The following is a 25334-nucleotide window of genomic DNA, read 5'->3' as shown; positions in this document are numbered from 1 at the left end:
TTGCTAAAGAAAAATTAGAAGTCTTCTGGGTCTCAGTCAGCTCATGTTGTAGCTACGAGTGATGCTCCTCATCCATCGTCAGATCATACCATTACAATTTCTACAGATGAGTATGCGAAATTTACCCAGTATCAAGAGGCATTAAAGAACTCCTCTCAGTCCATCACTGCCCTTGCTGAGTCAGGTAAAACCAATACATGTCTTCTTTCTTCCTCTCAGTGGGTCATTGATTCTGGTGCAACAGATCATATGACAGGTAATCTTAGTCTCTTTTCCACTTTCCAATCAGTCTCTTTTCCACTTTCCAATCACACACTTTTCCTTCTTCAGTCACCTTAGCAGATGGTTCTATTTCTTCTGTCCTTGGTTCTGGCACTATCAATCCCACACCAACACTTTCTTTGTCATCCGTATTGAGTTTACCAAAATTTTCTTTTAATTTGGTATCTGTTAGCAAACTCACTCGTACTCTTAACTGTTGTATCTCATTCTTTCCTGATCATTGTTTGTTTCAGGATCTTATGACGAAGAGGATTATTGGTAAAAGACGAGAATCAGGAGGTCTGTACATTTTGGATACCCAGGAACCTCAGACCATTGCCTGTTCCAGTACTTTATCTCCTTTTGAAGCTCATTGTCGGTTGGGGCATCCATCTTTACCTTTGTTAAAGAAGTTATCTCCTAAGTTTCATGATGCATCTTCTTTAGATTGTGAATCTTGTCAGTTTGCAAAACATCATCGTCTATCGTCTGTTTCTCGAGTTAATAAAAGGGCTAGTCATGCTTTTGAGTTAGTACATTCAGATGTTTGGGGACCTTGTCCTATTATGTCTAAGACTGGATTTCGATATTTTGTTACCTTTGTGGATGATTTTTCTCGTATGACTTGGCTTTATTTAATGAAATCTCGTTCTGAGTGGCTTTCACATTTTAAAACCTTTTGTGCTGAAATAAAAACCCAGTTTGATGTGTTTGTACAAACATTGCGAAGTGATAATGCCAAAGAATATTTCTCTGATTCCTTCCAGACTTACATGGCTCAGAATGGAATTCTCCATCAATCATTTTGTGTTGATACTCCATCTCAAAATGGAGTGGCTGAGAGAAAAAATAGATATCTTCTTGAAATTGCCAGGGCTCTTTTATTTCAAACACATGTTCCTAAACAGTTTTGGGCTGATGCTGTTTCTACAACGTGTTTTTTGATTAATCGCATGCCTTCCACTGTTCTAAATGATCAGATCCCTTATAAGATTTTGTTTCCTAATAAATCTGTGTTTTCTGTTGAACCTCGTATCTTTGGATGTTCTTGTTTTGTTCGTGATGCTCGTTCGCAGGTTTCCAAATTGGACCCCAAGTCATTAAAATGTGTCTTCCTGGGATACTCTTGTCTCTAAAAAGGGTACAGATGTTTTTCTCCTCTCTTGAACAGGTATCTTGTGTCAGCTGATGTTACATTCCATCTACACCTGTGTGTCCACAAGAGGATGATGATCTACTAGTGTATCATATCACCGGTCCAGACGCTAGTGTTGTTCCAATACCCCCACCACCACCTTCTCAACCAAAACTACCTATTACTCAAGTCTATTCTCGACGACCTAATCCTCCTGTGACAAGTCCGGCACCGGTCTCTTCTTCGTCATCGGATCCAATGCCTAGTGATATTGATCTACCTATTGCTCTTCGGAAAGGTAAACGTTAGTGTACTTATCCAATTTCCTCTTATGTTACCTATGATCGTTTGTCCTCTACTTGTTCGTTTGTTGCCTCTCTTGATTCTGTAGGGATTCCCAAAACTGTTCACTAGGCTTTATCCCATCCTAGGTGGTGTGATGCCATGCTTGAGGAAATGAATGCCTTGACTGAGAATGGTACTTGGGATCTGGTCGATTTACCTACTAGTAAGAAAGCGGTTGGATGCAAGTGGGTCTTTAAAGTCAAATTTAATTCTGATGGATCAGTGGCTCGCCTGGTGGCCAAAGGCTTTGCACAGACATATGGAGTGGACTGTTCTGATACTTTCTCCCCTGTGGCAAAATTGACTTCAGTTCGATTATTTATTTCTCTGGCAGCTACATATGATTGGCCACTTTACCAGCTTGATATTAAAAATTCTTTCCTGCATGGAGTTCTTTAGGAGGAGGTTTATATGGAGCAACCACCTGGGTTTGTTGCTCAGGGGGAGTCTGGGAAAGTTTGTTGTCTTCGAAAATCGCTGTATGGACTAAAACAGAGTCCTTGAGCTTGGTTTGGAAAATTCAGTCAGGCAGTAGAGAGGTTTGGGATGAGGAAGTGCAAATCTGACCATACTGCTTTCTATAAGCAGTCCACATTTGGAATCATTCTACTTGTTGTATATGTAGACGATATTGTTATCACTGGGAGTGACACGAAGGGAATCTCATCCTTGAAATCCTTCTTGCAGAGCCAGTTCAATACTAAAGATTTGGGGCACCTAAAATACTTCTTGGGGATTGAGGTGGCAAGGAGTAAAAGAGGCATTTTCCTGTCTCTAAGGAAGTATGTTTTGGACCTATTAACAGAAACTGGGAAACTGGGAGTCAAACCATGCAGTACTCCAATGCTTCCTAACCAGCAATTCACAAAGGATGGAGATGCTTTTGATGATCCTGAACGATATAGAAGATTAGTTGGAAAGTTGAACTATCTCACAGTGACTCATCCTGACATTGCTTACTCAGTTAGTATTGTAAGTCAATTTATGTCCTCTCCTACAGTGCATCATTGGGCAGCCTTAGAACAAATCTTGTGTTACTTGAAAGGAGCTCCTAGACGGGGGATACTGTATCGGAATCATGGTCACAGTAATATTGAGTGTTTTTCTGATGCGGATTGGGCAAGTTCCAAGATTGATCGAAGGTCCACTACTGGCTATTGTGTTTTTGTTGGTGGTAATCTGGTTTCGTGGAAGAGTAAGAAGCAAAATGTGGTGTCACGATCCAGTGCAGAATCTGAGTATAGAGCAATGGCACAAGCTTTGTGTGAGGTTATGTGGATTTCTCAACTCTTAACTGAGGTCGGTCTTAAAGTCTCAGTTCTAGCGAAGCTATGGTGCGATAATTAAGCTGCGATTCATATTGCTTCGAATCTAGTTTTTCATGAACGAACTAAACATATCGAGATAGACTGTCATTTCGTTCGTGAGAAAATTCAACAAAACTTGATCTCTACAGCATATGTGAAGATTGGAGAGCAGTTAGGGGATATCTTTACAAAAGCTCTTAATGGAGCTCGGATTTCTTATATTTGTAACAAGCTGGGCATGATTGACATCTATACTCCATCTTGAGGGGGAGTGTTACGAAATTATAGGCTGTAAATATGTAGTATTAGCCCAATTAGGAATAGCTTGATTATAGGATTTATTCTTTCTTTGGTTTTCTTCCTATTTTAGTATCTACAAGGCTGTATGATTTTCTTCCTTTTTTGTATCTGCAAGGCTGTGTGATTTTCTTCCTTTTTTGTATTTGCAAGGCTGTATGATTTTCTTCCTTTTTAGTATCTACAAGGCTGTATATATATATATATATGTACTATTTTCTCAATTGAAAGACATCAATTTCTTCCAATTATTGTTCTATCACAACACTAAACAAGCTTAGGCCCATTAACACAGGCCCCGTACATAATAACTTAAACTCAAATACAGGCTAATAAGAACTCTTATCAGTCAAACCATCAATACATAAAAAACCTTCAACCTAACACTTCCCCTCAAGCTAAGCATGGATGTCAATCATGTTTAGCTTGCCAAGAAGGTCCATGAACTTTGCTGCAGCCAACCCTTTAGTCAGTACATCTGCAATTTGCATCTCGGATGGAGTGTAAGGAATGCAGAGTTCTCCCGAGACTATTCTCTCTCTAACAAAATGTCGATTAATCTCAATATGTTTTGTCTTGTCATGTTGCACGAGGTTATTTGCAATGTTGATGGCAGCCTTGTTGTCACAATACAGTCTGAGAGGACCCTTAGCTTTAATGCCAAGCTCATTAAGAAGGGTCCTGAGCCATAGGAGTTCAGCAACCCCGTGAGCCATAGCTCGATATTCTGCTTCCGCACTTGATCTAGCAACTACATTTTGCTTCTTACTGCGCCATGTGACCAGGTTCCCTCCCACAAATGTACAATATCTTGAAGTTGATTTTTAGTCTCCAATAGAACCAGCCCAATCTGCATCAGTATAAGGTTCAATTTCAATTCTATTGTTTTTCCTGAATAGAATTCCCTTTCCTGGGCAAGTCTTCAAGTACCTGAGAATCCTTTCAACTGCTTTCATATGAGGGATCTTTGGAGAGTGCATGAATTGACTGACAACATGCACATCATAAGCAATATTTGGCCGAGTGAGGTATAAATATATCAGCTTCCCTACCAATTTTTGGTATCTCTCTCTATCACAGTAGTCCTCCCCTACTGATTCCTGTAGGCCATGATTCTGTTCTATTGGAGTATCTGCTGGCCAACACCCTATCATGCCTGTTTCCTCTAGGAGGTCAAGAACATACTTCCGCTGACATATGTAGATTCCCTCTCTTGACCTAGCAACTTCAATCCCTAGAAAGTATCTCAAATGGCCCAAGTCTTTGATCTCAAATTCCGAAGTTAAAAACTCCTTCAGTCTTTTTATCTCATCCAAGTCATTCCCGGTAATTACCGTATCATCCACATAAACAATGAGTGTCGTGAGTTTGCTATCCTGTCTCCTTATGAATAAGGTATGGTCTGCACCACTCTGAGTGTACCCCCACTTTCTTCATGGCCCCACAAAGCCTCTCAAACCATGCACGGGGAGATTGCTTCAACCCATATAATGCTTTCCTCAGTTTGCACACCTTTCTACCAAAGTCATAGCCTGGTGGAGGTTCCATAAATACCTCTTCATGAAGGTCACCATTTAGGAAGGCATTCTTCACATCCAGCTGATGAAGTTCCCATGAAAAATTTGCTGCTAGTGACAGTAGAACCCGAATTGTGTTGAGCTTTGCTACTGGGCAAAGGTTTTTTTGTAGTTAATCCTTTCTTTTTGAGTAAACCCCTTTGCCACAAGTCTGGCCTTGTACCTTTCAATGGACCCGTCCTCTCTGTGCTTTACAGTAAACACCCACTTGCACCCAACAATGCTCTTCCCCTTTAGCAGATCCACTAATTCCCAAGTTCTTGCTTTCATTAGGGCTTTCATCTCTTCATTCATAGCTCCTTTCCACCTTGGATCGGACACAACCTCTGAGTACCTAGAGGGAACACGCACAGAGGAAAGAGCAGACACAAAGGAGTGATAGGCAGGAGCTAAATGTGAGTAAGAAACAAAATCAGCAATGGGGTGCCGGGTGGTGCAAGAGCAGATAGGCTTATGGAGAGCAATAGGGAGATCCAAATCAGAAGTATGTGAGTTGGAATTACCTTGGATTGTAGAGACAGATTGATCCGAGTCAACTGGTTGCTGTCATGAGGTTGAGGGCCCCTTTTTCTTCTATTGTATGTGAGTATCTCTTTCTGTTGCCTACTGGAGCCTTCAGGAGCATCTGCAACATCAGGAGAGGTAACCGGCACAATGGGAGCCTCACTGGGTTGACCTGGAATGCCACAACAAGGAGTAGAAGAAGAAGATGGAAGACCTGAGGCAGATAGGGGAACAAAAAAGGAGGGAGAATGAGAATCCTCTTCCACCCCACTAGTCTCCCCCTAAAGAGGATTATGAGAAGATTGAAAATAGGGTTGAGACTCAAAGAAGACCACATCTCTGGTGACATACTTTCTCTTGGAGATAGGGCCATAACACTTGTAACCCTTTTGTGTAGGAGAGTACCCCAAGAATATTCCCTTTGTAGCCTTAGGATCCAACTTGGTCTTCTTTGGATCCTTCACATGTATGAAACATATACAGCCAAAGACCCGAGGAGGAAGGGGAAAGTCTGGAAGAGTGGGACACAAAACAGAGAAAGGGGTTTTCATACCCAACACCTTAAATGGCATCCGATCTATCAGATATGAGGCAGTAAGTACAGCTTGAGACCAGTATTGCTTGGGGACTTTGTGTTGGAATAGTAAGGCTCGAGCTGTCTCCAATAGATGTCTATTCTTGTGCTCAGCAACCCCATTCTGTTGAGGGGTATTAGCACAAGATGATTGATGTAATATGCCAGCATCTTCCATGAATAAGTTTAAAGATTTTTCAAAATATTCAGCAGGATTATCTGACCTGAATTGCTTAATCTTCTTATTAAACTGCATTTCAATCATCTTGCAAAATGCCATAGTTATCCGTGGTATTTCATCCCATCTTTTTAACAGGTAGATCCATGTACATCGAGAGTAGTGGTCAATAAAACTGATAAAGTAATGGAAGCACAAATCAAAAGGAGCACAAATTTCATTACTGGAAATTGGATAAACAGTTCTACATTGTTTTGACATTTGACATACTTCACAGATTAAACTCTGACTTGAAATGCCCTTAAACAATTTGGGAAACAACATTTCTAATGAAGAGAAAGACACATGACCTAGCCTAGCATGCCAAAGATGCAACCTAGCTATTGACTTCACACTCTCCGGACTACTAGCAGCAGTTGTTTGTAAGGCTGAACCGATGTCTGCATCAAAATAGTAGAGGCCTCCATACTCATGACCACTCCCAATCGTTCTCCTTGTCAATCTGTCTTGGAAGACAATGAGTAGGAAAAAAAGTTATACTACAGTTCAAATTTTTGGTAAGTTTTGAAACAAACAAAAGATTTGAGGTAAGATTGGGAACATGTAGAACTGATTTAAGAGAGAGGTGCTTGCTTAGGTCAACCACCCCTTTCCAGAGATGGTGGAGAAAGACCCGTCAGCAACTCTCATCTTATCCTGACCAGACAACAAATGATATGAAGAGAACAGGGAGGACATATGTGTCATGTGGTCAGTTGCACCGGAATCAATAATCCAAAAAGTAGAGTCAATAGAGCTAGTGGCACTGAAGGCAGAGACTGTTCCTGATCTGGCAAGAGAGGTGGAAGCAAAAGAATTATTCCTTAGACGGGCTAATGCTCGGCTAAGGACCTCTACCTCACTAGCAGGGAAGCCCAAAGCACCAGTTCCAAAGGAATCAACAACCTATCCCATAGGAGAAGAAGACACTGTTGGTATATTCTGTGAGTTGTCACCATTGTTGCTGGTGACAAGATTCCCATTTGTCACATGACCCTTCTGTTGTTTCTTGCCTTTTTTTAATGCCGCTGGCTACAGGTGAGGATACAGAACCCAACACTTTTCTTTTACATGTGTCACCACCACAATGAGTGCACTTGAGGTGCTTCTTGTCTGGATGTCTGTTTCCCTTAGTAGAAACCAGGGCTGAATGTTCTCCAAATTGTTCAGTTGGTTGAGTCTAAGAGTCAACTTGCATCTCCTTTCTCTTGACTTCTTCATTCCTCACTAGATAATAAACATGGTGTAACTCGGGCAATTCATCTCTCCCCAGAATTTGTGACCTTATACCCTCATACACTGGGTCCAGACCAGCCAAAAACTTGAAGGCTCTGCTCCCTTCAATCTGCTTATCATGTCTCTCCTTGTCCCTGGCATTTTCCCAATCTAATATCAAGTGATGGTCAAGTTCTTCCCAAAGACCTTCCAGAGTTGCAAAGTATGTGGCAATTGTCCTATCACTTTGCCTTAAGGCAGCAATGTCTTGATTCAATCTGTAGATTCTAGCATTGTTTTTCTTCTGTCCATAGGTCTTAGACACCTTTTCCCAAATCTTGGCTGCTGTAGGAAAGTGATGAACAGTCCTGGCATCCCGAGGAGTCATAGAGGCAAGCAACCAGGACATAACTGTGGCATTCTCCTTGCGCCACACAGCATACTCTGTACTGCCAACCTCAGGTTCCTTCTTGCTCCCATCTAGGTAGCTTGTGAGATCACGGGAAGTAATAAACAGCATTGCGGAAATTGACCACTCCCTGAAGTTGTATTCATCCAGTAGCACACTTGTAATCTGCAAGCTGTGCAGATTAGGGTTTTCCAGATTTGAAGACCTTGCCGCAGGTCTGTTATCCCTAGAAGAAACCTCTCCGGATACTGAAGACATCTTGACTGCAGCCTCTGTGTAGATGACACTGATTAAGACTAGCCGAAGCAGTTCTGAAGGTTCTGAACCAGTTTTGAGGTAGGTTTTGATTAGCCGAAGTGATCACAACAGGTTTTGAAGCAGTTCTGAAGCAGGTTCTGATTAGCCAAAGTGATCACAGCAGGTTCTGAAGCAGGTTCTGATTAGCCGAAGTGATCACAGCAGGTTTTGACAGCTCTCAACACAGTTTCAGACTTGCCGAGACTGTCACAGTTCTGAAGCAGTTCAGTTACAGCAGCAAGTGAGGTGTTCTAGGCTGGTAACCGACCTGAAACTAAGGGCTCTCCACTATTGTGCTATGCAGACTCCACTTGAACTTCGAGTACTGCAACTGTAAAGAGAGTGCCCCTCCTTACGGCCAATACTAGGACTGCTGAAATCAGTCCTCAACTAGGTCTGTCCTATACAGACCTCTCTTAGCAGCCGAATAGCTGCTAACTACTAGAAACAGTCTAGTAGGACATCAGCTTCTGGGTCTTACTTCCCTTGCGCCCTACAACCAAGAGAAACCCTAAGTTCGAACCTTGTGTTGTTCTCCTGCAACCCTAGGGTTTCACAGCAGCAACCAAGATGAAAAAAGGAAGAAGAAAGACAGCAGGAGAGAGGAGATGGCGTCAGCTGTAACCAGGAAGGTGCTCAATGCTCTGATACCATGAAAGCTGAAATGCTGTAGCCGAAGTAGTAGAAGAGAGGAGACCAAGAGATGCTGAGAATGTCGAACTGAATAGCCTAGTCGACAGTACTATTATTTATATTAGAGTATAGTACAATGTTACAGAAAAAGACTGGAATGCCCCTGATTAGTGATGGGACACCCAGACAACTTAAAACACTAAACAAGCTTAGGCCCATTAACATAGGCCCAATACATAATAACTTAAACTCAAATACAGGCTAATAAGAACTCTTATCAGCCGAACCATCAATACATAAAAAACCTTCAACCTAACAGTGAGGTTTCTCCGGTGTGATCTTTGGAAGGCGAGTTAGGGGTCTTCCTCGGAGTTTTATTGTTTTATTTTTGGTTGTTTGGGAGTGGTGTGGGGTGTTTCGAGTTCTGCATGATAGATGTCTTTTGGGCCTCAGTTGTTTTGTTCCATTTTGGGTGATGCCTTATCACCATTTGTATTCTTCTCTTTCTACTTAGTTAATAAATTTTTTTTCTTTATTTATCTTCAAAAAAATATATTGGTGGCAGGTAAAGTATTGAATCATATTAAAAACAAGAAGATAATATACTATAGCCCATTTACACCCCAAAAAGGACTATTCAAAGATTCTTTTAGCAAGAAATTAGCATGAAAACAATGTTACGCTATAAAAAATATGTTGATACCGATAGAAATATTTTTTTTGAAAGAAAGTAACTGGAATTTGTCAATCTTCCAGTTCATGAGAACACAAAGGTTTTAGAGGTGTCCAATGTACCCATCCCAAATGAGTCAAAATATATATTATTTATGTATAATTACAAAGGAGCCCTTAAAGGGCTGAAGAAGAAAAAACAAAGAATTACAAAAGAGCCCTTAGAGGGATGAAAGATAAAAAAGAAGAAAAGAAGACTAAGACTATAGTACAACAAGTGTTTCCACACTCCCCTTCAAATTGATGTTGAGACATCAGCATTAGTTTGCCCACAAGATATAGATGTCTTGATCTCGTCATAGGTGGCTGGTTTGCCCCTCAGTCACTTGATATGCATGTGGCTGGTTCTTCTTTTTGGACACCTTTAGATGGTCTAGCCAGATAGTTTGGAATGATGTGACCATGTTGCTTACAATAAGTGCAAATATTCTTTTTCTTGCAATGAGAATCAATGTGACCAAACCCCTTGCACTCATAACATTGTATTTTGGAGAAGTCCTTGTGACCAGATTTCTTGTTTCCTTGAACAACAAAAGTTGTGTCAGCTCCAGAGTCAATTGATTTCCCATCAATACTCCCATCACTGAATCCAAATCTGGAAGAGTTTCTCTACTCAGAATGTTAGACCTAATTATCTCATATGCAGGTCTAGGTCTCATAAGGAATTTATTCACTTTCCTCTTCTCAAAGTGCTGTTGGAGATACTTGACACATTTTGCAAGGTCTGAAGGGTCTGTATGGACAAGCTCATATTCCGCCCACAAGTCAATGAAACTGGCATAATATTCCTAAATCTTCTTATCTCTCTGGTTGTAGGTACATAGTGCTTGCTCAGTCCTTCAGAGCATAGAAAACACCAAATGGATACCATATGGACGCTTGCAATTGACCTGTAGCTCATTGGTCGCCTGTGATGAACTTATAATGCATTGCACGCTCGCGATAAACACACGGTTCATCGCACGCTAGCAATAGACTTGTGCTCGATACGAGCCTAAAACAGGTTTTAGTTATACCCGCAATGAACTTTGTACGCGCGGTCATGCGATGAACCTTGGTCATGCGACTTTGCGGTGAACCTCAGTCACATGCGGCTCGGCGATGAATCCTGGGTGAGCGTGACCTCGCAATAAACCTTGGACCGTTGTGGAACCTTGGTTCACCAAAACTGGGCCTTAATACTGGCTGCACATGTAATTTTAAGTTACACGTGCAACCGAGCGACACATAGGTTTAATAAAAGGCTGCCTGCCAAGTAATGACATCACTAATGCCACGTCGGTTAAGTGAGAAGCGAAAGGCAGTAGCACATGTGGATTATGAGGATCCTCGGGTGAAAGGAAAGTAAACCCTCGAGAGATCCCATAAAAACACTGGCAAAACCCTAGCAACACTCGTTAATGGCCGACAATGAATCTAATATTCTCTTTCCTAACAGAAAACAGACGCTTTTGGCTCCTTCCTTTCGGGATCTTGGGACCATTCCCTATAAATAGGGATCCCCCTCTTAACGAAATTCATTCATTCAACCATTGATTAACCCTATCATTGGATTTCCTGCTCAAGCCATCTCATCATTCCCTTTGCTCTAACCTTTCGGTTGATTCCCTGCTCCCGGTCTTCCTCTGTCCTTCAAGGAGACCACCCCCACACTGCCTGACCACCTCCTACTTACATTGGCAATAGGCAAAAATCTTAGATTCAATCTGATACTGTCTACACATGTTGGATTGATGGTACACCTTCAAGTATGCATACATCTCATAAAAAGTATGCATTCTTCTCATGGGTATTACAATATGAGAAACAATTGAGCTGAGTATCCAAGAAACTATTTTCCCATTATCCAAGTTCCATTGTGAATAAGCCTTGGTATCAGTTTCATCCGGCTCAGTAACCTTCCCATTCAAATATCCCTCCAGGCCTTTCCCTTCAACAAAGAAGTCAAAATGGAACTTTCACATGCTATAGCTAGTTCCATTGAACTTTACGGGATTGATATCAGCCTTTTCAGACATTCCGAATCACAACCACAGACTAAAACAAGTTATCAGAGCTCAAAATGAAGCTAAAGGAAGGAAGAAACAGAGATTAACCACCCAAATTAAATCAGTAACAGTTCAAGATCAATACTGAATTAACGCTTCACCGAATAAACTGAGATTATGCTGCAGAAATCTCCGAACAATAGGGTTATATCGATGTCAGTCCCAAAATTGAAGGTTTCAGGACTGTCGACTACAAGGTGGGATCAAAACCCTACAAAACCGAACCAGTCTTCAAAGCAGATTAATAACCAGTTAAAGGAGGCCTGGGTAACACCAACTATTGAGTCTTAGGCTGATTGAAATTAACAAGTATGGCATTCCTTTGGAATCACATGGTTTGATCTTTGATGCTCGTCTTAATACATTTTTATCAACTATTCCTATGAGCTATCTGCGTGAATAGGTAACCATATGAGCTTCCTGTATTTCTTGGTAAACCCATACCTGAATTTATAGGTACAGCTAGCATAGATACATACAGACAGAGACTCATCTATACATATTTTGTTTATTATCAAAGAACTGTTTTTTGTTATTTTTTATTTTTATAAATTTATTCTTTCCCTGTCTTGATGGATGGTTTATAGACTTATAGAAAAAGGATTTTGTGCATTTAATACATGAAATTCCACTTTCCTTTGTCTATGTATTGCAAACTTTATATTTCTTGTGGAGAATGGAAAAACTTATCACTAAATTTTTTCCTTTTTTTCCTCTCATTTTTTTACAACCTGTTTGTATAAAAATTGGTATAAGTTTACAATAATAATTCGTTTTCATATATGTTATTTGTTCTTCTTAAGAATATGTATCTTAATTCTGAACACTGGTTTATGCCACAAGCAGGATATTTTACATTGCCATGACTGGTCTAGTGCACCTGTTGCATGGTTGTTTAAGGAGCATTATATGCATTATGGCCTCAGTAAAGCTCGGGTTGTCTTCACAATTCATAATCTTGAGTTTGGAGCACAGTTGATTGGGAAGGCAATGTTGTACTCAGACAAGGCTACAACTGTTAGTATCTATGCTTCTCTCTTTTCAACCAGTAGAATATTTTTCCAATACTTTGCTGTTCTTATTTATGATTTGAGCTTTAATAGTTGATTTTCCAACTCTCTGTGCCAACAATATAGGAAGAAGTTATTGTGCATTTTTTGTCCTTGTATTGCTAACACACGTACATTCTGAAGTTTAGTTCTTCATATATGATATTCCATTTCTTTTAAAATGGAAAAAAAAAACTATTGGAATAAAGAAAAGAAAGGGGATATACAAATTTATATGGTTATAGATAACGATTCCAATAAAACAAGGAGAAGAAAAATACCCATCAAATACACATTTCCACACCCTAAAACCCAACAAAAACCTATAGAAAAGGCCTTACATCCCAATTTATTGAAACTCTTTTCCTAAACTGTTATATCTGGGCCTTTGATTTTTTACCCAAAATACCAGTGTCAAGACAAGTGTGAAGGTGTGGTATGTGTTGGGTCTCCCCTACTCTTTTTTTGCAACTCTGACCCAATTTTCATCTATAAAAATGAGTTTTTTTTTTCTTTTTGATTGGCAACATATGAGCTTGTTTGGGCACCACCTGACAAGTTATGAATGAACATTGGTATAATATAACAGGACTCGGAACTTGAATGGATGCAATGTCTTGTATGATGGACTCTTAATATGTAATTGTACTTGAGGTTTTAGTTGCCATATTACACACTCTGTTGGTCGTGTTCACGTTCATGGATTAAATAATGGAAATAGAGATTTGTTAAATTTAGCTTTTCTGCTTGCTCTGAGAGGAGAGGCAACAATTATGGAAAGAGCAATTATGAAATATGGGGTGGTAATTATGGATAATAATCTTACTCCATCTACACCAGAAACAGGATGGAATAGGAGAAAAGAGGAAAGAATCAGTAATTATCAATTTAGCAGACTGCTTGGAAACCCCTAATGATCTGATACCAATCAATGTAGAACCAATTGCTTCAGTAGCAAATGATGTAGGATAGCTATGACCTAAGTATGAGTCTAAGAAAGTATTATCTAGCTACTGCAGGATTTAAGGATGATTTTAGGATTGAACATAGAGATTGGTTAGGGAAGGAAGGGTCTTAGGGCTGAATTGCAAGAATGTGAATTTGTTCCAAAACTGTGAAAAGCTTCAAATTAACAAAAAGTAGGTCTAGGATTGGAATTTTTCAATGATGTTTTGTAGGTTGTAAGGGCATCCAAGTTTAGTAAGTTTTAGAGTATGTCTAAAAAAATGATGAAAAATGTGCTGTGTAGGAAAGCCAAAGTTTCTAGTCACTTCTCCATTATTGAATCTGAAGTGACAATTGGCTATAGCTACCAAAAACTGATTTTTCTAGTCATTTTTCCTCCATTACTGAATGTGAAAGGACGCCACCTATACCATAAAGTTGGGGTAAAACCCTTGTTTTGGAAACTGAACATAATGAAATAGAGAAATAGGATTTGTATGTCCAACAATGGGGACAAGGATTAGATGATGATGATGAAAATCCACAAAATCAACCACCTAAGTTCAAAAGGCACCATCTTCAAACTGAACATCAAACTAAAGTTGAATAATTAGGCAGGAAATTAGAGGTTAGGGATGTTTATGTCAATTAGAAATGTCAGGCTCCAGAATCAGTGTTGGAGGGACAAACTTTGAAGTTGTCCTTTAGTGGTAAGCAGACACAAAAGTTGCTCAGTTGCTTTGTGTGGATATTATTTTACAGACATTTCCTTTTGGGTCAATTATGATGTCTTTGGCTAGTTCTCCTTTGCCTCAACTCAGGAGGTGTACTTCATCAATAGCACTCCGACTAATTACATGAAAAGCATTGTTATTAGGGGGAGAATGGTTAAGAAAGTGAAAACTTAGGGGGGGGGCATTGTTTGCGGGACAAGTGTGAGATTCGAGTCTGAGAGCAGCCACTTCATGCAAAAATTGCAAAAGACTAGGTTGCAGGAGATCAGTAGTTTGATGCTGGCTCAGCCGAGTCTGGTAGGTAAACAACCAGTGAGTTCATGTGCTTCTTCCTGGGTCTCTTCAAAGATGTTGCGTTTGGGTAAGTTTCTGGGGATTTCGTTAGAAGGGTTGGAAGAGGAGACAATCAAATATTTGGAGGGAGTTGAGCAAAGAGTGCTTTTGGAAAGGGGGAAAACTTCAGCAAAGAAGAGGAGTAACAAATCTAAAAAAAGCAGAGAAATGATGTGACTAACGTGAGGTTTAAATGACAAAGCTGGCAGTAGTGAGGGGAGTGTGAGGGGGGGGGGGGGGCGAAAGGTTTGAGTGCCAAGCTTTCTTTTGCTTTAGGGGTCTGTAATGGAGTTAAAGTTGCTCTCTTGGAATGTTAGGGGTTTGGAGTCGGGTAGAAGGAGGCTTGTAGTGCGTGAGTCTCTGAAGAAGTCAGGGTCAAAAAATGTGTTGCTCCAAGAAACTAAGTTGGATAGCGTTGAGGCTGCAGTGGTTAGAAGCATCTCGGGGGAGGGAGAAGTTAGATGGAGATCAAAGTTAGCAGTCGGGAGTGCAGGGGGGTTGCTGAGTATGTGGGATCTGACGGTTTGTAGTTTGGTTTCCTATCAGATTGGAAATTTCTCAATTTCCCTAGTTTTGAAGTTTGCAGATGGTAATGTTTGTCAAATTACTAATGCGTATGGTCCTAATGATTGAAGTTTGTGGGAGGAGTTTTGGGAGGAGCTGGTTGTGGCGAGGGGAAGTTTATCTTACCCTTGGGTTATTGGTGGTGATTTTAATGTCACCTTGTTTGCTGATGAGAGAAGCTCTAGAGGGGGAAGATCCACAGATATGGTTTAGTTTGCCGATTTCATCAAAAGATTTGAACTTCAAGACTTACACCTTCATGGTAGCCGGTTTACTTGGACCAACAACCAAGACTTCCCCACTCTTGTGAGACTGGACAGGTTTCTGGTTACTTCTAATTGGGAAGATCTCTTTCCAGAGTTCAAGCAGATTGCCCTTCAAAGGCTGGTTTCAGATCACATTCTAATTCAGTGTTAGACAGTTTGTATGCCCTTAGCTCCAATTAGTTTTGATGTACTTTAGACATTTAGTGTAAATGAATAAAGTATATGTTTGATTCAAGTTGTGTGGTATGTTTCTGTGTAAGACCCTTAAATTGGACACTTAATGAGACTCGTGTTAGTTTAAAATGTTCACGGCCAGTGAGTCGGTCTGGGGAGACCTATCCTAATAAGACTGTCACTGATGTACCGTCAAGTTGGTTGGGGAGGCTTGTCTCAGCCGCCAGGGTAAGACCCGAGGTACATGCAATGAGGGTTCAACTTGAAACCCTGAACCGGACCAGATTTCCAGTATTGCCCTGGACCTTGCTGATGAGTGGGCAAAACTGGAAAGTTACACCTGACCCCTAGACTTGATTATGATACTACACTAGGTGGCGGATTGGGCTGTCTTTGATATGCCAATTAGTGAGATCCTTAGAGGGGGTCAAAACCTGGGTATGTTGGGATGGTTCATGAACCCATCTGAGTGGGTGATCATAGTGACATGATCAGCTCCTTTGTCGGACAAAGGTAATGATCGGGGATGCACTCTCTCTGATGGAAACCAAGACTGCCGGCAACCGATTTCAACCGTTGGAATTTTGTTGTGCAAAATATATTTATAATGATATAATATATATGTACAGTTTCAACTCGTTTGCAAAAAGGTTTTAACCCCCGAGGTCCATCCTAGAGGAGAGTGCAACACTGTGCCTTGCAGTCGAGGGAGAGGTCCTCTCTTGTCGGGCAGTGTTTGGATCATTATGGGCTGAGAGGTTAAGTGTAAGACCATTTAGGGTTATACCTGATGGGCTAATCTTGCATCTGCCCACAGTCCCTGGGTTTTTATAAGATGGCTTGGCCCAGGGACTACTTAGTGTAAGTGTTGGGCCCATAGAGTCCATGTGATGGGCTCAAGGGGTTCACTGGGCTTTCCAGTGAATTCGGCTAGGCCTTGTAACAAAGGCTGGGCCGAACCCATGTGGCTGATGTGTAGATCAATGCTTGGGTCCCACGCCATACAAAGAAGCCCAACTGGGCAGTAGTTTGGAAGCCTATTGAGCACTTGATGCATATTGGGCCTAAAGTCCATTTCGAACTGGGCTGATTTGATCAGTCACTTAAAGGGGCGGATCTGAGGATTGGGTCAAACCAAAAGGATTGGGTCTTAACCTTATCCACTCATGGAGACCAAATTCAATTTAGGATTTGAATCTGGTAACCTCCTGATAAGATCAGGAGTGGGCTGATCTAATCTGTAGATAGGATTAAGAAGACTCCTTATCCAAATACAGATTTGGATTAGGATAACTCCTAATGAGATTAAGAAGTTTCTTAATCACTAAGTAAGGAGGAGAAAACCCTAATTTCGAATTACAAGAATTCGAACCGTAAGGGTAATTCGCAGAACACACTGCACCTTGAGATAGGATCTTAGAGAAAACCCTAGAGAGAAGAAAGCTATTCGCCACCTTCTGCTCTAGTTCTCTCCTCCAGTTTCAGCCGTCATCTACTGCTAGTTCATTTTTCTCTGTAAGGGAAAGATCAAGAAAGGTTCTTGATATCAATCTTTGTTGAAAGGTTGATCGTGTGTGGTGCTCACTGCTTCCATCGAGTTCTTCAGAAGGACCTGGTTCGTGGGACGAACACTGCTGGTTCTGCTTCATTATCACTGTGTCATCTTCAGTGGGAGCAGTTTTTGGTAGTTTCTTTGGGCATGAACACCGACGTTGGGAGATATTGTTTCCCCGGATTAGGTATATCCCTTCCCTTCTCTTTTGGTTCAGATCTGGTTCGGTTTTGGTTCAAATTAGATCCTTGAATACTGTATTCTAAATTTAGGGAATATGATTCCCAGTTGGAAGAAAGGTAAGAAATTTTTGAAATTCGCCCACCCATTCCGCACCCTTTTGGCATCCATATGATGGATCTTACCATTCTTTCATTCAGCTAGTTTGTGGTGTCAGAGATAGAGCAAAAGTCCCTTTCAAAATGGAAAATTTTTGGTTTGAGGATGCCACTCTTGTTCCTTTGTTGAAGTCTATGTGGGATGATCTGCAGGTATTGGGTACCAGTTCTTTCATTCTGGCAAAAAAATTGGGGGCCATTAAAGCAAGATTAAAGATTTGGAAATTGGAGAAAAATATGAGTTTAGATATTGAAAAGAAAGCTCTCCTGAGTACCATAAAGGAAATTGATTCAGCAGAAGAGTTGGGTCCTATTTCTGAGGAGCATAGACTTAAAAGATCTCAAGCAAAGCTGAAGTTTGATAAATTGGCAGTATCGGAAGAAATTAAATGGAGTCAAAGAGCTAAAGTGGCTTGGCTGAAAGAGGGGGATAGGAATACACACTTTTTTCACAAAATGGCAAATGCAAGAGATAGAGCCTTTGTAATAAACAGGTTGGAGGGAGAGGGTAGGGTGGGTGTCTCTGAGGCAGATATGAAGTTAGTGGCAATCGGCTTTTATAAAAAGTTGTATAAGGAGTCTTGGTTCTTCAGACCTTTTCCTATGTCCCTTCCTTTTAATCAGTTGAGTGATGTGCAGTCATCTCTTATTGAAAGATCCTTCATGGAGGAGGAAATAAAAGCAGCAATCAAGTTGTTGGCTGATGAGAAGTCTCTAGGGCCTGATGGTCTTACAAACCTTTTCTATATTAAATGTTGGGATGTGGTGAGACAGGATATTCTGAATTTTTTCCAGGACTTCTATGAGAGTGGCTCCTTGCAGAGGAGTTTGAATACTACCTTATAACCCTCATTCCAAAGTTTGAAGGTGCAGTGAACATTAAGGATTTCAGGCCAATTAGTCTTCTGCATAGCTTCTACAAAATCTTAGCTAAAGTTCTTGCTGGGAGAATGAAAGGGATTCTAGGTAGTGTCATCTCAAATAACCAAAGTGCCTTTGTGCCGGGTAGACAGATGCTGGAGCTCTTACATTCCAGAAAAAAAGAAGGTTCCCCAGGGCTGATTTGTAAACTTGATCTTGAAAAGGCCTATGATCATGTCAATTGGAGATGTGTTGATCTTGTGTTACAGCAGATGAATTTTGGGCAGAAATGGAGGAACTGGGTAAAAGTTTGTATCACCTCTCCAAAGTTCTCAGTTTTGGTTAGTGGACAGTCTGCAAGCTTCTTTGATAGTTCCAGGGGTCTTAGACTAGGTGATCCCCTTTCTCCTCTACTCTTTATATGTGTAATGGAAATCCTCACTTTATTCTGTAAAAAGGCTATTGTTTCCAGTGAGTGGGAAGGTTTTGCAGTTGCTCCGGGGGGAGAGAAGGTGAATATTCTCCAATTTGCAGATGATACATTATGCTTTGTGGATGCCTCCGCCTCACAGGTGGAGTTAATCCTTGGGATCTTATCTTGGTTTGAAGTGATTTCTGGTCTAAAAGTCAATTGGAACAAGTCAATTTATCCCAGTGGGTCAGGTTTCCAACTTAGCAGATTGTGCTGGAATCTTGGCTTGTCAGATTGAGTCCCTTCCAGTCAAATATTTGGGGCTCCCTTTGGGGGTGAGTGGTGGTTCTTCTGCAATTTGGGATTTGGTAATTGAGAGAATGGAAAGAAAGCTGGCCTCTTGGAAGGCAAAATACCTTTCTTTTGGGGGTAGGGTGGCTCTGATTAAGAGTACTCTCTCCAATTTACCCACCTATTTCCTGTCTCTCTTCTCTATTCCAAACAATGTTGCAAATCAGCTTGAAAAGCTTCGAAGGAGTTTTCTTTGGAGAGGTTGGGAGGAGGAGAGAAAAGTGCATTTGGTGAGTTGGGAGCAAGTCTGCCTCCCCAAAGATGAAGGGGGGTTAGGCATAAGGAAGTTGAAATCTTTTAATTCTGCTCTCATCTGCAAGTGATTTGGAGATTTGCAGCAGAAAATGATGCCTGGTGGAGATCTCTCATTGCTAACAAATATGGTGTGGAATGGGGTAATTGGAGAACGAGGGACCCTCCTCCCAATTGGGGTAACTCTTTGTGGAGAGGGATAATGAAGAGCTTTTCAGCTCTGGTTGTTGGGGTCTCAATTAAAGTTGGCAATGGTATTAGGACCAAATTCTGGAAGGACTCTTGGTGCTCAGATGAACCCCTTGCTGATTCCTTTCCTCTCCTCTTCCAGTGTGCTTCGAATCAAGAGGCTTCAGTTGCAGAGTGCTATAGCGCATCTGGTGGTTCAGTTCTTTGGTCCCCTTCATTTAGAAGGAACCTTTTTGATTGGGAGGTGGATGAGGTTTTGAATCTGTTGACCTGTCTTCAGAATCATGAGCTGGATTACAGTTCAGAGGATAAGTGGCAGTGGAAGTGGAACTCAAATTGTGTGTTCTCTGTCAAGTCTCTGGCTTCTAACCTTTGTAGTAGGGGTGTTCCTGATTTCCCTGGCCGTCAAGTGTGGAATCCCACCAGCCCAACTAAATCTAATTTCCTAGTTTGGACTATGGCTCTTAATAAATGTCTTACTAGAGCTAACCTTGTGAGAAGGGGCATTCAGATTTTGGACCTGTCATGCAGTCTGTGTGGGAGTAGTGCTGAATCCACTGACCATTTGTGCATCCACTGCCCGTTTTCTTCTCAGCTCCAGGAACTTAAGTTGGGTTATGCCGAGGTCGGTTAAGGAGCTGTTGTGTTGCTGGAAGCTCATGGGTTTGAGCAAGAAAAAGAAGACTGTTTGGAAGATGATTCCAATTGCTGTGTTTTGGTCCATCTGGTCTGAGAGGAATAGAAGGATATTCTGTAACAAGGCTTTTAAGTCCGGAAGAGCTAATTCAGAAAACAGTGGGCAAACTGATGTCTTGGGTGTCTGTGTCTGAGGATTTCAGAAATTGTAATGTGTCAGCTGTTTTTCTTTCTAGTTCCTGGTGGAATGTGTAATTGCTGATTTGATCAGTTGGCCTTTTCTGGGATTGATCTCAGCCTCCATTTTGTATTTCTTATCTCAATAAATATTACTTTACCTTTTCCAAAAAAAAAATGTCCATGTCCAGTCCGCCCCTTTTGAGATCGAGATGGCTGGGGCCAACATTAAGTAATGGCTTTTTTTTTTTTATTGTACTATAATGATTGACAGATTAGAAATAAGCAGAACTCATGCCTGAGAGTATAACCAAGAGCAAATTCAATTTTATTTCATTTGATCCCCCTTAAAAAGTGGCCATTACAAAATTCCTAAATGTTTTTGAAAGGAAAACAAAAATACTAGAACACGTGGAGCCAACTAAAGCATGACATTGCTCCCAAGTCACAATAATTTAACTTGTGAATGTACAGACTCACTTGTACAGTGAACAGAAACAAATAATTAAAAATGGAAGGTTATACATGGGAAATTGACGATCCACTTGACACACCCACCTTGCAGGGTAAAAGTCATAATGCAATTCTTTGTAATCTTGTTTCTTCATTGTCGAGAAAGCTCTGGACTTCCTCCTGTAGGGATAAATTTTATCTAGCCCTGAAAACATGGACCTGCATCATATTGCAGTTATTCCTTTACTATAACATTGTTGATATTTGATAATGTAGCTTTTCTGCAGGTGTCTCCTACTTATTCAAGGGAGGTTTCAGGAAATCCAGCAATTGCTTCTCATCTTCAGAAGTTCTATGGTATTCTGAATGGAATTGATCCAGATATCTGGGATCCATACAATGACAAATTTATTCCCGTAAGTAGCTTACAACTTGTTTTTCATAGTGATTCGAACAAAGTATACTTTTGATAAAAATCGACTGGACCCTCGTATTGGGCATATCGTATTGTATTGGAAGATCTCTGATACCCCAAATAAGGGGTGCTTTGGATTTTGGGGTGTTTCAAGGGGTAGACATGAAACAGATTCCCTGAAGCATTTTTGAAAAAAAAAACAAAAAAAAAATTATTGAGCATCGAAACACCCAATACGTCTGTTCATGCGTATTGGGTGTATCGATACTTTAAACCTTGATTGTAACAAAGTTACATGATGTCTATCATTCCAGGTATCTTACACTTCAGACAATGTTGTGGAAGGAAAAAGGGCTGCAAAGGAAGCCTTACAACAAAAACTTGGTTTGAAGAGGGCTGATCTCCCTATGGTTGGAATCATTACTCGCTTAACTCATCAGAAAGGAATTCACCTTATCAAGCATGCCATTTGGCGCACACTTGAACGAAATGGGCAGGTTTTTTTCTCTCTCTGCTTCACCAGCATATTTAGAGAAATTTCCTTTATTGAACAAGATAAATGGTTTGGTTCATTCATGTTGTACTTCACAGATGACCTCACTGTGCATTGATACTGACTATTTGCTTTGCATATCTCCTCATGGATTCACTGAAAACTGTGACAACTTTATTAAGCTGTTTGACCTAGTTAGTTGATTTTACCAATCACAGTTATCTTTGTCCCATGACTGAAAGTTTAAGCTATGACCAGTTTAGTGAACTATGCCTGGAATGAGTAACTTAGTATTGCAGATAGGGAAATGTATGAGTGCAGGATATGCATGGTTGGGTGGTAACAACTTTAGCCTGTATAGAAGCAAATACATGGTTCATAATTGTCTTAATTCTTCTATAGGTGGTGGGTGCTTTAAGATGTGAGTTCACAATTGATTTGTGTGTGGATTCAAAATAATGTTGATGGCAGGTTGTATTGCTAGGTTCAGCTCCAGACCCTCGTATACAAAATGATTTTGTTAACTTGGCAAATCAATTGCACTCATCACATGGTGATCGTGCACGACTTTGTCTGACCTATGATGAACCTCTATCACATTTGGTATGCTCTCAATTTTGAACTTGAATCATTCCAAGTTTGCATATGTACATGTGACTTCTGTTTCTATGGTATGTTATTAATCCATGTGAATTCTTATAGATATATGCAGGTTCAGATTTCATTCTAGTTCCATCAATTTTTGAGCCATGTGGCCTAACCCAGCTTACAGCAATGAGATATGGTTCAATACCTGTTGTTCGCAAAACTGGAGGTATGTTGATTACTTCCTTTCTTTTTCTTAAACTTTTCCTGATGCTTCAGTCTTTTTAAGGAGAATGTTTTCTTGTGATAGTGATTTGTCATTTGAATATGAAAGTGATCTCCTAGTTGTGGGTTCGGACATAAACCCAAGGAACTATGGTGTTTACACAGTTGAATGGTTTGCAAAACTTAAGGGTTTATTTATGGGGTTTGAGTTATTTTATTTTATTTGTTTGTTCTTTTTGTATACTCCTATTGAGTTATGCTCTTTCAAGGTAATTGTCATGAGTCCCTTGGTTCTGCGTCTTGTTTGCCTTGAAACAAGCTTCTCAACTATAAGCTTAGGGATTTTTTTTTTCTTGGGGGGGGGGGGTGTTGGGGCTGAATGTGAGTTGCAATAACAATTATAGAATTGCATGATTAAAGAAATATACTGTTAGATTTTTTTTTGACAATTAAAATTAACTGGGATCATAAAAGTGGTATTCATAAAAAATCACAGGAGGTTTTGATTGGTCAAAGCTCTTCAACTATTGTGTTTTTCTGGCTTTATAGATTTATCCTCTTTTTAAATATAAAATCAAGTTATCCATGGGTTGCTCTAATTTTTTTTTTTTTTGATGAATAATGGGTTTCTCTAAATTTTCTGGTATGTATTGACATTTGACACAGAAGTAAAGTGCATTAGCATTCATGCTTACATTTTTTTTTCCTTGTAGGACTTCATGATACTGTATTTGATGTCGACCATGATAAAGAGAGAGCCCGAGCGTTTGGTCTTGAGCCAAATGGATTCAATTTTGATGGAGCTGATACTGCTGGTGTTGATTATGCTCTCAATAGGTGAGTAGACATGATTTTGATTTATTCTTTTTTCTTTATTAAGTGGGTGAATAGATGTATATATGCAATAAATTTTCTTGATTAGTTATTCCATTTGTTGTATTGATGCTGTTATGAGATCAGGAAGAATCAAGTGTCAAATGAATCAACTGTTAGGATAAATCGCTCTCATAAGTGGTGCATGGTGGGCATACTCAAGAGTAGCTCTTCAATATATCTTTGTTCTTTCCTTTGATCTCACTTGGAATGCCAGAAAGACATGAGGGACAAATAAATTAAAAACAAAAAAAAGGTAAGGCTGAAGAAAATAAATGCAGAAAACTAAACACAAAACCGCCTAATTGAGTTAAATATTGGGCAATCTATCTGGTAATGGATATGCCACTAATAGAATGGAAAAGCAGTATAGGATTCATGCAGGTGACTCCATATGGTTGGGACAAGGCTATTAGACGATGATGCTAATGATTAGGCAATTTGTTCCTTGTTAGCCAACCAAACAATTTTTATGATGCCAAAGGGAACTGGATTTATGGCCATAGGAGATTTTATTTTGATCTTTTCTTTTGTAATTCCTTCTTTTTTTTGCCAAAGCCTTCATCTTTGTAACTTGATTTGTCAGAGCTATCTCTGCCTGGTATGATGGACGTGATTGGTTCAACTTCCTATGTAAGGGGGTAATGGAGCAAGATTGGTCTTGGAACCGGCCAGCATTGGACTATATGGAACTCTACCGTGCAGCCCGGAAGTAAGGCAGGAGAAAATTGGTCAGATGAATGAGAAAGAAAGAGATCCCATACAAGGATTGTTAGAGATCCCATACCACAATTATTTGTACAGGCTTACGAATAAATTTTCATTTCCTTTTATTTATCTTAGCCAAACAATGGCAGGTAATTTTATAGTTTGTGTTATTTATGACATCTTTGGTGTTAAAGATTTGAAATAGCTCATCCATTTTATGTGAAAGCAATTTTGAACCCCACGATCCTTTAGATAAAAGTAGTATTTCTCTTGATTCTTTTACAATCTTATGTTATACAGTTGTATGGGGATTCTGAGACTTTTCTCTTTACTTTTATTTGGTAATATTGTTGGTAGTATTGAGGTTGACACATTGGATGGATATTAACATTCTCAACTTGTCTATTGGTTGGATTGAGCATGGCCATAGTTTGGAACTTCAAATCAAGAGAGAGATTTTATTTGAGTGGTTCAGTCATAACCTACACCAGTTGAATTATGACAATTAATCAGTACAACTGCATTAGTTGAACTGGCTATTTTTCCAAAACAATGCTAATTGATTTCTTTTTTTTTTCAGTTGTTTAATGGATCCCCTCGTACTTGTTTTCTCAACATTATGTTTTATTATTCTATAGAATGTTTTTGCTGGACTTGGTAATTAAGGAATTCAGATTGTAGTTATTTGGCATTTACTAAACTATTTCCAGTGGGATTTAATTATGTTAGTTGGACATGGGAGTAATCAGATTGGATAAACTTATTGGAATTCAAGTAATAATCTATTAGGATTTGTTCAATTTGGAATTAATTATTTCCCAACTTTCAAAGAATGCACTGGTAAATGAAAGTAAATACAATATTATATTAATACTTAAGAGCAATAAATGTACTCGAGGCCATGATTTTGTCAACTGTCATAGTTTGAACAGTTCTTAACTGGTCAGAGGGTTATGGGAAGAACTCAAACAAGGGATCGAATGGCAATTTCTTTAAAGGTGGCTTATTGTTCAGATGATGGTGATGGTTTTGATAATGATGTAGACTAGACTATCATGAGAAAGATTTCAGTTTGTTTATAAGTCAAGGACTTCCATTAGGGAATTGAAGGGGTTTGTTACCACTACTACTACGTTGTAGACTACATCAGCCTAGTGGGCTTATAAAAAAGCACAAAATGGCCCACATTTAAGCGTTT

The 25334-nt window shown here is 39.9% G+C and overlaps 1 protein-coding gene across 4 annotated transcripts in view; it reads left to right on the top strand.

Annotated features, from left to right (window-relative positions):
• Positions 1–24421, top strand: part of SS3 (starch synthase 3) — a 74492-nt gene extending 50071 nt beyond the window's left edge. Inside the window, exons 10-16 of one of the 4 annotated variants that reach the window (XR_016085424.1) lie at positions 12398–12568; positions 21114–21253; positions 21567–21749; positions 22217–22348; positions 22448–22559; positions 23269–23392; positions 24015–24421. Coding sequence is in view for 2 of the 4 variants with exons in the window: in XM_010280374.3 (XP_010278676.1) it covers positions 12398–12568; positions 21125–21253; positions 21567–21749; positions 22217–22348; positions 22448–22559; positions 23269–23392; positions 24015–24144 (981 nt within the window). In the remaining 2 variants the exon portion in view is untranslated. Of the gene's footprint in view, positions 1–12397; positions 12569–21113; positions 21254–21566; positions 21750–22216; positions 22349–22447; positions 22560–23268; positions 23393–23515; positions 23720–24014 lie in introns of those variants that run through there. The other 3 variants (XR_016085423.1, XM_010280374.3, XM_019200362.2) reach the window with 3 other exon arrangements.
• Positions 24422–25334: the final 913 nt, after the last annotated feature.

The sequence above is a fragment of the Nelumbo nucifera genome, chromosome 1 (genome assembly GCF_055504915.1).
Source record: "Nelumbo nucifera cultivar China Antique chromosome 1, China Antique-T2T, whole genome shotgun sequence".
Lineage (NCBI taxonomy): Eukaryota > Viridiplantae > Streptophyta > Magnoliopsida > Proteales > Nelumbonaceae > Nelumbo > Nelumbo nucifera.
Note: the sequence above shows the minus strand (reverse complement) of the source record. Positions and strands in the feature narration are given on the sequence as shown.